The sequence below is a fragment of the Mandrillus leucophaeus genome, unplaced genomic scaffold (assembly GCF_000951045.1).
Source record: "Mandrillus leucophaeus isolate KB7577 unplaced genomic scaffold, Mleu.le_1.0 Scaffold111, whole genome shotgun sequence".
Lineage (NCBI taxonomy): Eukaryota > Metazoa > Chordata > Mammalia > Primates > Cercopithecidae > Mandrillus > Mandrillus leucophaeus.
The window spans coordinates 2709072-2724125 of NW_012099321.1; the positions used below are offsets into that span (position 1 = coordinate 2709072).

The window sequence follows — 15054 nt, forward strand, 5'->3', positions numbered from 1 at the left end:
AGGAAAGGAAAGGAAAGGAAAGGAAAGGAAAGGAAAGGAAAGGAAAGGAAAGGAAAGGAAAGGAAAGGAAAGGAAGAAAGAAAGGAGGGAGAGAGGGAGGGAGGGAAGGAAGGAAGGAAAGAAGGAAGGAAAGAAAGAAAGGAGAAAGTGAGAGAGAGAAAGAAAAAGAAAGAAAAGAGAGGGAGGAAGGGAGGGACAGAGAGAGAGAGAAGGAGAGAAGCAGAGAAAGACAGAGATTGAAGAGAAGCCAATCACTAGTCCTCAAGACCTTTAAGCAGCCTGTGGAGAGGCCCATGTGGAGAAGTACTTGATCTTCCTGCCAATATCTAGCAACAACTTGCCAGCCACATAAGTGTGCCACCTTAGAAGAAGATCCCCCATCCCTAGTCAAGCCTTCAGATAACTGTAGCCCCTACCAACATCTTGACCTCAACTCCATGAAAAATCCCAAGCCAGAACCACTTCCAAGTTCATGATCCATAGCTAAACCACTGCCAAGTTCATGATCCATGAAAAGTTGTAAGATCAATATTTATTGTCTGCGGCCACCGGGTTTGGTGACAATTTGTGATACAGCAATATGAAACTAATAAATGATATGATACCATTTATTTTATTTTTAAATATTTTTTCTGCAGTTTGTAGCAATCATTTTTTATAAATATCAAAAGCAAGAAATTGCTTATACAGACATGTACATGTGATAAACTATTTTTTAAGTGTGGGAATATTAACCATTCCACTGTTAACAACTGTAATGCTTAGATTAAATACATAAAACAATTGTGCAAAAGCATCACAGAGCAACAGAGTTTGGCAATACTGGTGGGGCCAAGAGTACATAGATAAAGGAAGAGAGATAAGCCATACATTTGGCTCTGATTTTTCCTTTATGTTACTTGCCATTTTATGATGTGGAGCAATAAAGGCTGAAGGCAGAGAGTATCAGTGAGGCTTGCAGAAATCTCATTAGGCTAGGGAGTCAGAGGTTGGAATTCAAGGCCCATCAATGGGGAAGGAACTTGGAAAATACTTCAAGATTTTGGTTGAGATTGCTAAATAACTGTGCCCCTAGAAGTGAGTTAAGCTCCAAAAGCAAGGAAGACTATCCTTAGGAATCTTGGAATATCCCCTAGGCACAGTTAGAGGTAGATGAACCCTAACAAAGCTCCTAGACCTATCCTCAATTGCATCAGCATGAAAATGAGAATACCTTATTTCCCTGACATAAGCAAATTTAATAACCTTTGAAGGAAGATAGCTATAGAATACAATTTTTCATACATGATGTCTAGATCTCAATTGAAAATTACTAGGCATGCCAAGAAATAGGATCAAATGACTAAAAACCAAGAGGGGAAAAACAATAGAAAAAAAGTGATGCAGATATTGGAGTTATTAAACAGAGACTTTTAAATAACTATTATTAATATGCTCAAGGAAATAAAAGAAAGGACAGAGAATTTTACCAAAGAACTGGAGTCTGCTTAAGAAAAAACGGTCAGGCCAAGGCGGGCAGATCACGAGGTCAGGAGTCCGAGACCAACCTGGCCAACATGGTGAAACCTCGTCTCTACTAAAGATACAAAAAATTAGCCAGGCATTGTGGCGTGTGCCTGTAATCCCAGCTACTCTGGAGGCTGAGGCAAGAGAATCACTTAAACCTGGGAGGCGGAGATTGCAGTGAGCCGAGATTGCGCCATTGAAATCCAGCTTGGGCGACAGGGCGAAACTCCGTCTCAAAAAAAAAAGAAAAAGAAAAAAAAGCCAAATGAAAATCTTAGAATCAATATAATAAAATTACTGAAATTAAAAATTGAATAGATGGGTTCAATAGCAAATTAGACATAGCCAAGACAAGACAGTAAAGAACAGAGACAAAAGAATGAAAAATGGGGGGAAAAAATGTAATTGTCCGGCCACAGTGGCTCACACCTGTAATCCCAGCACTTTGGGAGGCCAAGGTAGGCAAATCCATTGAGGTCAAGAGTTTGAGACTACCCTGGCTAACATGACAAAACTCTGTCTCTACTAAAAATATAAAAATTACCTAGGCATGGTGGTGGGTGCCTGTAATCCCAGCTACTCGGGAGGCTAAGGCAGGAGAATCGCTTGAACCGGGAAGTGAAGGTTGCAGTGAGACGAGACTGTGCCACTGCATTCTAGCCTAGGCAACAGAGTGAGACTCTATCTCAAAAAAAAAGTAATTGATATGGGGGCATGGTAAAAACATCTAACATATTTGTAATTGAGACCCAGATGGAGAGAAGAATGGGATAGAACCAATTTTTAAACAAATATTGGCTGAGAATATTCTTAAAATGATGAAAAACAGCAAGCTACAGTGTAAAGAATTTCTCCTCATGCATAGACGTACACAAACACACACACACACACACACACACCCCTAGCTATATCACAGAAAAACTGCTGAAAACAAAAAAAGGAAAAATCTTAAAAGCAACCAGAGGGAAAAACCCACATTGTTTTCAAAAGAGCAACAATAAAACTGACAGCTAAGCAAGAGAAAAAATGGATAAAGAAAATTGTTAAAGTGCTGAAAGAAAATAATTACCAACTTAAAATGCTATACTCAATGAAAATATCCTTCAAAAGTGAAGGCATAGTAAAGACATTTTAGGGCAAACAAAAACTGAGAGAACTTCTTGTTGGCATAGCTACATTCAAAGAAATACTGGAAGAATTTTTTCAGGCAGAAGATAATCCCAGATGAAAACAGTAATGCAAGACGGAATAAACAGGCTAGGCGTGGTGGCTCACACCTGTAAACCCAGCACCTTGGGAGGCCAAGGCGGGCAGATCACCTGAGGTCAGAAGCTCTAGACCAGCCTGGCCAACATAGTGAGATCCTGTCTCTACTAAAAATACAAAAATTAGCAGGACGTGGCAGTGCATGCCTGTAGTCCCAGCTACTGGGGAGGCTGAGGCACAAGAATCACTTGAATTCAGGAGGTGGAAGTTGCAGTGAGCGAGATCGTGTCACTGCACTCCAGCCTGGGTGACAGAGTGAGACTGTATTTAAAAAAATAAAAAATAAAAAAAAGAAATAAACAACACCAAAAAAGTAAAATTTCTAAATTAATATTTACTACATAAAACAATAACACTAATGTCTTATAGAGTTCAAAATATAGAGAGAATTAAATATGTTAACAATAACACAAAAGGCAGGAGAAGGGTAAATGGAGTTAAAGTGTTGTGAGGTTCTTGCATTGTTCAGGATATGACATGTACAGTTGTTCCTCTGTATCTATTAAGGATTTGATCCAGGACTTCCCACAGACACCGAAATCCACAGATGTTCAAGTCCCTTACATGAAATGGCATAGTATTTGCCTATAACCTACGCACATCCTTCCATATACTTTAAATCATCTCTAGATTACCTATAATACCTAATACACTGTAAGTGCTATGTAAATAGTTGTTTTACTGAATTGCTTAGGGAATAATAACAAAAGTCTGTACATGTTCAGTACAGATGACACCATTCATTTTTTTCCCAAATATTTTTGATCAAAAGTTGGTTGAATCCACAGATATGGAACCCATAGATATGGAGGCCAACTCTAGTTATTTAAGATAGGTTATAATAAAATAATGATACACGTTGCAATCTCTAGGCTAATCATTGTGTTCACTTTGGCAGCATATACACTAAAATGGGAAGAATACAGAGAAGATTAGCATGGCCCCTTGAGCAAAGATGGCATGCAAATTCTAGGGTAATCACCAAAGAATAATAAAAGAATGTACAGTTAACAAGCTTTAGAGTAGGGAAGTGGAATAATTTTTTAAATGCATGAATAATCCAGAGAAGGAGAGAAAGGGGAAAAATTAACAACAACAAAAAAAAAACAGATGGAACAAATAGAAAGTAAATTGTAAGATGATAGGTTTAAATCATAGTATCAGTAATTAAATATAAATGATCCAAAGATGCCAATTAAAAGACAAAGATTGTGAGACTGGATAACAATAAACCTCAAATATAAGGATATGAAAGGAAAAGTTGTGTGGCAGTTTTAAAACATAGCCACAAATCCTTTGGCACCCCTCTCATTAAGAGATGGAGTCTGTCTCCCTTCCCCAATCTGTGTGGGCATGTGGTTCCTTCAACCAGTAGAGTACAGAAGAAGTAACACTGCGGGACTTTTGAGGCAAGAGCATAAAAGTCTATGCAATTTATGCCTTGTTTGGTGAAACAGTCACTTTTGGAGCTCTGAGCCCCTGTGTGAGAAATCTGACTACTCAAGTCCGCCATGTTATAAGGAAGTCCAAGTAGGCACTACAATCAACAGTCCTAGCTGAGTCCAGTCTCATGTTAGCCCAGCCCAGGTACCAGACATGTGATTGAAGAAGTCTCCAGATTCTAGTCCCCAGTCATTCACATTTTTCCAGCCAAGACTCCAGGCAATGTAGAACAGATATAAATGTCCCTGCTAAGCTCTGTCCAAATTCTTCACCCACAATACTTATGAGCATAATAAAATGTTTGTTGGTTTATGCCAGTAAGTTTTGGGGTGGTTGGTTATGCAGCAGCACAAAAATGGAAAAAGTTGAAGCTAAAAGGATGAAAAAGATACATCAAGCTAACAATCAAAAGAAAGCTGGTGTAGCTAGACAAATATCAGACAAAGTAAACTTTAAGGCAAGCAGTTTTACTGAGTGATATTTCCTAACAATAAAGGGATCAATTCAATAAAAAAATTACAAGTCTAACTTTGTATACACATAATAACGTAGCTTCAAAATAAACAAAGCAAAAACTGACAGAAGAACTAAGGGAGAAAAACTCAGATCCACAAGTACTGTTGGAAATGTTAACATACCTAAGTAAATTTTAAAGTACTGAAGTAATACAAAGGATATTCTCTGATGACAATGAAATTGAGCAAGAAGTCCAAAACAGAAAGATAACTAGAAAATCCCCAGATATTCAGAAATTAAGGAATATACTTTTCTAAATAATGCATGAGTAAAAGTGAAAAAACTCATTAAAGTATCAAGCTTCTAGTTAACAGAAAAAAAAAAAATACCACTAATAACAAGAAAAGGCAAGTCACAGAATGGGAGAAAATATTTGCAATATATATGTATGGAAATCAGAAAATATTTTGAACTGAATGGCAATGAAAATAACGTATCACAAATTATTGGATGCAACTATAGCCAGGCATGGTGGCTCACTTCTGTAATCCCAATACTTTGGGAGGCCAAGGTGGGAAGATCACTTGAGCCCAGGAGTTCAAGACCAGCCCAGCCAACAGCAAAAAGCAAAACCCCATCTCTACAAAAAGTACAAAAATTAGCTGAGTATAGTGGTGCACACCTGTAGTCCCAGCTACTCAGGAGGCTGAGGTGGGAGAATCACTTAGGCCTGGGAGGTCAAGGCCACAGTGAGCAGTGTTCATGCCACTGGACTCCAGCCTGGGCTATAGCACGAGATCTTGTTTCAAAAAAAAAAAAAGAAGTTATTGAATAAAACTAAAATAGAGACAAAGGGAAATGTATAGCCCACTATAGCCCACTACAACTACCAATATGGCTGAAAACGTTTTTTAACTAACAATACCAAACATTGGAAAACTGTTTGAAGTATCTATCATAACATGTACCTATGTGGTGACATAGCAATTACACTCCTGTTATACCCAACCTTAATGAGTAAATATGTGCCCCAAAAGATGTGGACAGGAGAATTCATGGCAGGTTTCTTAATAGCCAGAAAATGGACACAACACAAATGCCCAGGAATAATAAAATGAGTGAACAAATTGCATGGTTATACAGTGGAATACTCCTCAACCACAAAAAAAGAATGAACTACTGATGCATACAACAACATGGAGGAATCTTGCAAATAGAATGTTGCCCGAAAGACAAGAGTACATACTTTACAATTCCAAAACTAATCTACACTGACATATACCAGAACAGTGGTTACCTTGGGATGGGGGTGGAGGGAGGACTGACTGAGAAGGGACATTTCTAGAGTACAAATAATATACCATGACTTAATCCAGGTATGCTTACATAAGTGTATAGTGTGTAAAAATTAATCGAGTTGTACTCTTAAAATCTGTGCATTTTATTATTATGTATGTTGTACTTTAATTTTTAAAATGAAGCTTTTTTGAAAAAGCAAAATGAAAATAAACATAAAATTCCAGAAAGTGGCTGGGCACAGTGGTTCACAGCTATAATCCCAGTACTTCAGGAGGCTGAGGCAGGTGGATCACCTGAGGTCAGGAGCTCGAGACCAGCCTGGCCAACATGGTGAAACCTCATCTCCACTAAAAATACAAAAATTAGGGCAGACATGGTGGCTTACGCCTGTAATCCCAGCACTTTGGGAAGCCGAGGCGGGTAGGTCACGAGGTCAGGAGTTCGAGACCAGCCTGGCCAACATGGTGAAACTCCATCTCTACTAAAAATACAAAAATTAGCTGGGAGTGGTGGCGGGCGCCTGTAATCCCAGCTACTTGGGAGGCTGAGGCAGGAGAATCACTTGAACCCCAGAGGCAGAAATTGCAGTGAGCCGAGATTATGCCACCGCACTCTAGCCTGGGCAAAAAGAGCAAAACTCCTTCTCAAAAAAATAAAATAAAATAAAACTCCAGAAAGTGGTCATTTCTGGAGCAGAGACCAGAAGATAGACGAGGAGAGGCTAACATTCATACATACAATGCGTATACCCTTCTGTATGCATCAAATATTAAATGCTAACACACACATTATATTAGTAAAAACAAATTCTTCAAATATTTACCACGCATGTACTGAACTCCGGAAGAATTTTAAAAGCAAAATGAATATAAATGACTCTCACTGATGTTTGAATACATGAAGACAATTGCATTAATTTAATAAGTGCCCTCCTAGCGTCATGCTGATTGTACCTTCAAGAGACCACTTTGTATGACGTAGGCCATAAGCATGACAGGCATTATTGAATGCATACTGTCTGTTGGGCACAGTTGTGAATGCTTTACATGCATTTAATTGTCATATAACCATATGAGGCCAGTACTGTTATCACCCCAATTTAACAGATGGGGAAACACACACAGGGAGTTCAAGTGATTTGCTGGTGGCCTCACAGCAGGCAAGCAGCCGAGCCAGCATTTGAAGCCTGCTTTTGAATGGCTGTCTGGTTTCAGAGCCTGCTCGCTCTACCTCTGCACCACTCTGCCTCTTTTAAGGAGCACAGCTCCCATTTCTGGGAGTTTTCCACCATACCCCTGACTTCTGAAGAGGACTGAAATGGAGTTGCAGGGTGTCCATAGAGAGGGGGCTTGTGACACGTCTGTAATTACAATGACAGTGAATTGCATTGTCATCACTGACAAAGACAATCATAATAAACATTGAGCCCACATTGTTCTATATCACAGAATATATTAAAAAGTTGCTATGATTAAACAATTAACAAGCTTTTTAATTCCAGATCTTCACTAAGAAATAACCTGGATCGGCCAGACACGGTGACTCCCACTTGTAACTCCAATACTTTGGCAGGCTGAGGCGGGTGGAACACCTGAGGTCAGGAGTTCGAGCCCAGGCTGGCCAACATGGCGAAACCCCGTCTCTATTAAAGATATAAAAATTAGCCTGGAGTAGTGGCATGCACCTGTAATCCCAGCTACTGGGGAGGCTGATGCAGGAGAATCGTGTAAACCAGGGGGGCTGAGGTTGCAGTGGGCCGGGATCACACCACAGCACTCCAGCCTGGGTGACAGAATGAGACTCCCTCTCAAAATAAATAAATGAACAAACTAAGAAATAACCTGGATAAATTATCTTCTCTCTCTGAATTCTCTCTCATCGTTTTCTGGCTTATGGCACCTACAACTTTATATTTACTTATTTTATTTATTTATTTGTTTGTTTGTTTGTTTGTTTGTTTTGAGACTGAACCTATTCTATTGCCCAGGCTGGGGTGTAGTGGCACGATCTCAGCTCACTGCAAGCTCCACCTCCCGGGTTCACGCCATTTTCCCACCTCAGCCTCCCGAGTAGCTAGGACTACAGGTGCCCACCACCACACTCGGCTACTTTTTTGTATTTTTAGTAGAGACGGGGTTTCACCGTGTTAGCCAGGATGGATCACCTACGACTTTATAAATGCTTGAGCATTTGTTTCTGATTCTTCTTTGTCTTCTTGTGGGGCATGTTACTTAGACATGGAAGATGCTGAGTAAATATCTTTGTAATATCTGTGAAATAGCTGAGTCCATACATGACAAATAAATAAAGATGACGTCAAACATCCAAGGTCTTTGCAAAAGCTCCCACGTGTCCCTTGGCCTTGCCCGTCATATTCACTGCTGTAACCCTGAGATTTAGAAAAGAGCCTGTAAGTTGTAAGTGCTCACTCAATACCAAGTTTTGGTTCAATGACTGAAAGCAGGAATGACAGATAATTCTGGCACTTTGTAAAATATCTGTAGACCAAGCCTCATCTCTGTGAAAAGCCTTGCTGACACGGGACCGGTCGACATGTCTACCAACTCAGAGGGATAAGGAAGAGGCACTACACTGCTGGGTCGTGATAAGAGAAGAAGGCATCTACAATGCTGGAGTGGACAGCAGGCTGGAGGGAGAATCCTTTTAAGAAAACCCATGCAGGCGGCGGGTGCGAGTCTCCCAGGTTTTCAGTGAGCGGTTCTTACCATGCACAGGGGAGGATAGGGATGAGGGTAAATGTCTTGAGTATCTCTGAGAATTTTCTTTTTTCATCTTTTTTTTATTTTTCTGAGATAGAGTCTTGCTCTGTTGTCCATGCTGGAGTGCGGTCACAGCTCACTGTAGCCTCCAACTTCTGGGTTCAAGCCATCCTCCTGCCTCAGCCTCTTAAATGGCTGGGACCACAGGCACACCACCACACTTGGCTAATTTTTTTTTTTAATTTTGTAGAGACAGGGTCTCACTATGTTGACCAGACTGGTCTCAAACTCCTGGCCTCAAGCAATCCTCCTGCTTTGGCTTCCTAAGCCCAGCGAGAATGTTCTTTCCTTGACTAGTAAGAGTTCAGCAGTGTCTGCCAGGCTGAGCAAGTGGAGCTCCAGGGTCAGGTGGGTGGAAGAAGTTCCGTCCTCAGTCTCCCTGCTCCACTCCTGTCTCTTGTTTTCTTTTGGGAATTCTTTCTCTAGCGATGGGGAAGGCATGTGATGGCCTTTTTAAGGATAGAACATCACGAGTCATCTGGAACTGCCTCTTGGGGAAAGACTGTTCTCTTCCCTTAAAAAGCATGCCTTGTTCTTCCAGGAGAGATGCTTGCCTTCCTTCCTCCCCCTCCTCTCCACCCTTCCCTTCCCACTCTAGCCTCTCCTTCAAGCTGTCTTGCGTCCTCTTCTCCCTACTCCTGCCTTTTTCTCTGGTCCTCAGCGGGGAAAGCCAGAAGCCTAATCTCAGGAGCAGAAAAAATCTCCAAACCAATACACAGAGCCCAGGAGAAATGATCTGGAGCAAAGTGCTTCTCAGGGGCTCGTGCAGCAGAAAATCAGAACCTGATCATCTGGTCTGATGTGTCTGTTCCTATCCTTTGGTTGCAGAAGATCAAGTTCTGGCCATCACACATGTTGATGTCTGATACAAGGCATTGCTTAGCAAAGCCCTGAACTCTGCCTCCCACCACCACTCCCCTGGCTAAGTGAGGTCTGGGGGGCTGACATCGGCCTGGCCTCATCACTCTCTGACTCCCAGACTCGGAACCTAGTATCAGGGAGATTTCATCCCAAGACCTCCTTGTCTTCTGGGGGCCTTCATTCATTCACAACATTCTGAGTGAGTTCTTATGTCACCTGCCTCAACAACTTTGCTTCTCCGCTTCCAGTTATTTCTATCTTGGTCCATTTTACCGGCTCCTTCTCTTTCCACCACTTTTCTCTCTGTCTCCTTCATTTCTTCCTGTTCTAGGTGCTTCACATGGCCCTGTCTGCAGGCACCTCTCTCGTTTCTGTCTCCGGGAGCGTTCTCCTCCATCCTCCCTCCTTCCTGGGGACTCTGGGAAGTGCCTGAGTGTGGCCTTGCAGGTTGCGCCACCGCTTTCATCCCGATCCAGGTGGCTGCAATCCAGTACAGGATTTACGCTGCCCTGACCCTGAGCCGTCAAGAAGGAACAGCCAGATTAATGGGGTGGGCGGGCTGGGGTAATAATCGTTTGTTTGATGTGACAAGCCTGATAGGCGTTGATTTACTTACAGACTGATGGGCTTTTAATTGAGCACGCCATCCCAGTCACTTCAAAGGCAGGGGAAGTTGACAAGGGGCCCCTTTCACGAGGACTCCTGGTGACTGACAGGCCCCCTCTGCTAAGACTCCCGCCTGGCCCAGGACCGGCCCGGGCAGCCCTCACCCGGCTCTGTACCAAAGGAACACATTTTCTGTAACTCAGAAATAGCCTTTTGTCTACTGCCGAGGAAGGCGGCCCCTGCTCGGAAGGCCTCACATCTCTCAGAGGGGTGAGGAATAAGGAGGAATAGGGGAGCCTGAGATGGGGCTGCAGAAAGGGCCTGGAGGAGGTAGGGGAGATTCCATGCCCTTGATGTGCAAATGGCGACTTTGTTCTGACTTCCTGTGTTGAGCCAGCCTCCTCCACCTCACTTTCTCCACCTTCTCCTCACTTCCTCCCAGTCTCTCTCTCTCTCTATATGTGTGTGTGTGTGTGTGTGTATTATATATGTATATATGTATTATATATACATATATATGAAAATATATATTTATATATCATTTATATTATATATACATATGTAATATATATGAAATATATATTCATATGTAATACATATACATGAAAATTATATGTATATGTATTATATGTATAATACATATACATACAATTTTCTACTTTTTTTTTTAAATTAGAGACTGGGTCTCATTATGTTGCCCAGGCTGGTCTCAAACTCCTGGGCTCAAGGGATCCTCCAACCTTGGCCTCCCAAAGTGCTGGGATTACAGGCGTGAGCCACTGGGCCTGGCTGCTCCCTCTTTTCAAGCCCTTCTTTTTGTATTATCCTTCCCAGTTCTCGGGCCCCTTCCTTCTCCCCCTCTTTCTCCTCCCACTTCCTCCTTCCTTCTGCCTCACAGGAGAGGCCAGAAAAGGTGGAGTCAGCTCCTAATGTCCCTGGAGTAGTGGCCCGTTCACAGCAGCCCCCTCCTCCCTGACAACCACCCTTTCTCCCCCAGGCTGTAGGCTGTGAGGCCTTCAGACCAGGACACCGTTGGACGTGGAGGCGGGGCCTCTACAGTAAACCCCTCTCTCCTACAGATCACACTACAATGAACAGAAGCCACAGACACCCAGGCCTAAGGCCAGGGACTCAGGTTCAGTGCAGTTTCTATCCCATTCTTGTTTGGTCCGGAAGATGCTAGGCCAAATGTGATTAATATTAAAACAGAGGTTTTATTCTGTTTGAAATGTTAGAAAACATTCTTTATCAAGGATGTTCTGTCGAAATGGATTTGCTTTGGTTTTGTTTTGTTCAAGTCCCATAGGACACAGTCCCTGACCTCTAGGAGGAGGGACCTTCTACATCAACCCCCAAACTTCATCACTAAGTGGGGAGTGGGGATGGAAGGGAGGTCAGTGAGACTCCCACCCTGCAGGAGCTTTGAGTTCTAAGTCAGGCCCTTTTAGTGACTGCCAGAGATAGTAGGCAAGCCCTGTTCCCTGCGTTCCTCTTTTTTTCCCTGTGGTAACTTACCCAGGCACGCAGAGCCAGGCCCCGGCTAGAAAGACCATGGTAATAACTCACATTTGCATGCCACCATTTCATTTGGAAGGGACCTTCTTTTTTTCTTTTCCTTTTTTTTTTTTTTTTGAGACTGTCACCAGGCTGGAGCGCAGTGGCTCGATCTCGGTTCACTGCAACCTCCACCTCCCGGGTTCGAGCAATTCTCCTGCCGCAGCCTCCCGAGTAGCTGGGACTACAGGTGTGTGCACCACGCCCAGCTAATTTTTCTATTTTTAGTAGAAATGGGGTTTCACCATGTTGGCCAGGATGGTGTCAATCTCGTGATCCACCCCCGCCCCCCCACCGCCCCTGCCGCCCTGGCCTCCCAAAGTGCTGGGATTACAAGCATGAGCCACACCGCGCCTGGCGGCACTTTCACATATATTATCTTAATTAGTCTTTTAACAACTGTGGGAGGTAGATAAGCGCAATGTTATTATGCCCATTAGACAGATGATAAAATTGAGACTCAAAGGATGATGTGCTCCTAAGAGGCAAAACTGAGTCTCAAACTGGGGAATTCTCCTGCTTCTTCTTCCACCGCCCCTCACTGCATCCCAATGACTATTGCCCCATTCCTCTGGAAGCTGCATTTTCTCACTCTAAACAGATAGGTGGTTTGTTCCCATTTCCCTTTGTCTTTTTCCCCCTTTGTCTTTTTCCCCCTTTTAGGTCCTTCCCCACCCTCCTGGCCTCGGTGTCCAGAGTCAGAGAGCCTCCAGCCCTAACCTTACGAGGCAGAGCTCTCCCACTGCTCTCTGTTTCAAAGCTCACTTACAAATGTTGCCTGGGAGCCTGATGTTCCCTCAAGATTTGCTGCCCCCACCTCTCCTCTCATCCATAGAAGGGCCATAGGTGAGGTGCCTGGGCCTTTGGTTCTCTGCTGTTGAGAACGTGTTCACCAAGGTAGCTCATGACCTGTTGGAGGGGTATTTCCCACTGCAGATCTAAGCCCCAGGGCTGACGCTTGAGAGAAATCAATTAGCTCTCCCTTCTCTGCCTCTATGCCTTGAATCTAATATTTTCACAGAACTATTAATGCCCTGAGATATTATGGCTTGTTTACACATTGGTCCCCTCACTGGAGAGTCCAGTCCTTTAGGGCAAATACATATCTGTTCATCTTATATCCCCAGGGCTCAATGGTGCCAGTTTAGCTGAAATGTTTCTTGTTGAAAGTTTTGTTGGCCCAGACTGTGTGGTGGTTCATGCCTGTAATCTCAGCAATTTGTGAGGCCGAGGAAGGGCAATTGCTTGAGCCCAGGAGTTTGAAACCAGCCTGGGCAACAGGGTGAAACCCCATATCTACAAAAAATTAAAAAAAATTAGCTGGGCATATTGGCATGCTCCTACAGTCCCATCAACTCAGGAGGGTCAGGTGAGAGGATTGACTGGGCCTGGGAGATCAAGGCTGCAGTGAGCTGTGAGTGCACCACTGCACTCCAGCCTGGGTGACAGAGTGAGATATTGTGAAAAGAAAAGAGAAGAGGAGAAGAGAGGAGAGGAGAGAAGGGGAAGAGAAAGGGAAGGGAAGGGAAGGGAAGGGAAGGGAAGGGAAGGGAAGGGACTAAGGAAGGAAGGAACGAACCAAGGAAGGAAGGAAGGAAGGAAGGAAGGAAGGTTGGTTTTGTGTGAAAGGCCGAATAGTGGACTGGTGGAGTCAAATAGCCTACGAGAATTTGAATCCCAGCTCCACTGCTTGCCAGCTACTGTTGGACAAGGCATTTAAATGTTCCATGCCTCAGTCTCCTCATCTGTAAAATGGGACAAAAATAGTACCTACCTCATAAAGTTACATTATGAGGCTTTCGTGAGTTAATAACATATTTCATCTCATCCACAATGCGCTGTTATTTTAGGTCCAATAAAGAAAGAAAACAACTGCTGTTAAATAATCAGTGACACGGTGCCTTTTTTATCTGTGTCAGAGATGTTTAAAATGTAGGGAAAATGCATCTTAGAATTGATTAGCGATGTCTGTGTGAACCACACAGAACAGTCGTTGGCACACAGAGCCTGCTATGAGAGTGAGAGCTACTGTCTGTCATTGCTGTTGAACTGAATTCTCACAAGAACCTGATGATGAGTTCACTTAATCCTCGTTTTACAGATGAGGAAACAAAAATGCAGAGAGCTGAGGTGGCTTGACCAAGCTCACTCTGCCAGGTAATACTCAAAGGCATTTAAACCTGCCTTTGAGGTGCAATAATCTGAGGTGATTATAGTCGCTGGCAGCGGCCCACCAAGCTACCAGGGAGTTAGGAGCTGCGTTTTGTTCTCAATTGCGTTCTCTTTCCTTAATCTAAGCTTTGTTTCCCCTCTGGTATAATTAATCTCCTTATTCCTCCCCCTCCTCATTTTTACTTGGCTCTGATCTTTCTACCTTTCTGCTAATGGTTTCAGGTTTTACTGTATCTGCATTTGAAATTGTAAGCAACTTCAGATCTTTTATGGTGGTGGAAGGAGTATAAATAAATATAAAGGCAAAAACTGGCTTTTAAAGATGACAGGTAGCAAGAAAAAAGATAGAGAGAATATGCCCACAATCACATGTGGGGTGTGTAGGCTCCACGTGGACACCCTGAGGGACAGCCCAGCCAGTGCCCACCCAGACACCCTGCCCCCTGGCTCCCTCCAGCCTTCCGTGAGAGCCTCTGATGCCAAGTGCCTTGACAAAAATGCAGAAAGCTCCACATGCCTCTCAAGCCAGTTATTGGCCACACCAGACTCTTTCTCCCATGAACCAGCAAGACACTATGGTGTGGAGGGGAGGTTTGATGGGGGAGGGAAGTGGTTACAATTAACTGTTCTAGAACCTTCTCTGGCTCTGTTTGGCACCTCTAAAGAAGCAGCAGCTACTTGAAAGTGTAAGTTTCTAGCTTGCTATTGCAATGAGTCTGAGGCAAAGGAAGAAATCCTGTTAGCTCCAAAAGGAACCCATGTAAAAGGTATATCACTGTTTTTACCATCAAGAAAAAAAGTCTTGGCCAGGTACAGTGCCTCACACCTGTAATCCCAACATATTGGGAGGCTAAGGCAGGAGGATTCTTAAGGCCAGGAATTCGAGACCACCCTGGCAACACAGCGAGACCCCTTCTCTACAAAAAAATGTTTAAAATTCACCAGCATAGTGACACGCACCTGTCATCCCAGCTACTCTGGAAGATGAAGCAGGAGGATCGCTTGAGCCCAGGAGTTTGAGTCTGCAGGGAGCTAAGATCACAGAACTGCATTCCAGCCTGGTCAACAGAGCAAGACAGTGTCTCTAAAACAAGGAGGGGTGGGGAGGGGA

The 15054-nt window shown here is 43.3% G+C and overlaps 1 protein-coding gene across 1 annotated transcript in view; it reads left to right on the plus strand.

The window, feature by feature from the left end:
* ZNF703 (zinc finger protein 703) overlaps positions 1-15054 on the plus strand; it is a 52450-nt gene that overhangs the window by 13683 nt on the left and 23713 nt on the right. Inside the window, exons 2-3 of the mRNA XM_011993496.1 lie at positions 9943-10161; positions 12435-12468. Coding sequence (XP_011848886.1) covers positions 9943-10161; positions 12435-12468 — 253 coding nt within the window. The remainder of the gene's footprint in view (positions 1-9942; positions 10162-12434; positions 12469-15054) is intronic.